Source organism: Brassica oleracea, unplaced genomic scaffold (assembly GCF_000695525.1).
Source record: "Brassica oleracea var. oleracea cultivar TO1000 unplaced genomic scaffold, BOL UnpScaffold01254, whole genome shotgun sequence".
In the NCBI taxonomy this organism is placed as follows: Eukaryota; Viridiplantae; Streptophyta; class Magnoliopsida; order Brassicales; family Brassicaceae; genus Brassica; species Brassica oleracea.
Window position 1 is genome coordinate 17,332 of NW_013617801.1, and position 744 is coordinate 18,075.

At 44.2% G+C, this 744-nt stretch overlaps 1 protein-coding gene across 1 annotated transcript; it reads left to right on the top strand.

Annotated features, from left to right (window-relative positions):
• Nucleotides 1-436, top strand: LOC106321134 (keratin, type I cytoskeletal 10-like; the record flags this gene model as incomplete). The annotated part of the gene is made up of 2 exons (XM_013759452.1): nucleotides 1-20; nucleotides 85-436. Coding segments are annotated over exons 1-2 (372 nt in total), but the record flags the coding sequence as incomplete, so codon positions are not given.
• Nucleotides 437-744: the final 308 nt, after the last annotated feature.

The following is a 744-nucleotide window of genomic DNA, read 5'->3' on the forward strand; positions in this document are numbered from 1 at the left end:
ATGGGCTTGAGAAGAACACCGTTGGTTTTATACATTCTCTTCATCTTTCATCTTTCATCTTCATCACGATTTCACTTCCGTTAGCTCACGCTCTTCCTCACTTGATACGAACAAAGAGAGTCTTCATCTAAATGAGTCAAAACCAGTTGTTGATGTGTTTGAAGGAAAGGCTCGAGAGTTAGCTTTCGTTTTCAAAAGCAGAGGCAGTGGAGGAGCTGGTGGAGGCGGCGGTAGCAGCACGAGTGGAGGAGATGGGGGCAGCAGTGGTAGCAGCACGAGTGGAGGAGGTGGTGGCGGCCATAGCAGCGTGGGAGGAGGAGGTGTAAGCGGTCAAAGCTGGTCAAACGGCGGAGGACGTTTTGGTTCGAGTTATGCTGGTCGTAACGGTACTCGTGGATCGCATCGTTCAAGCGGCAGCCAGAATATTCGAAGGGCAGTATGTGCGGCCGGTTGGTTGGGTTTATCAATTTTAGTCAGTTTAATATTGGCTTAGAAAGATTTATGTATTGGTTCACCATTTTAATTTGGGGTGCATATGTGTTGAAGTCCGGTCTGGTTTGGTCCGAGATTGATTGGGGCTAATGGTCAGTTGTTGTGTTTCGGTTGTTTACTATGTGTATGCACGGTTTGTAAAGTGTAAACTAGATACGGTATGCGCGGATATTATTTGGACAAATTACTCTAATTATTTTTGAGTTTAGATTATATAATTTAAGTTATATGTTTATAATATGATGTCTTCCT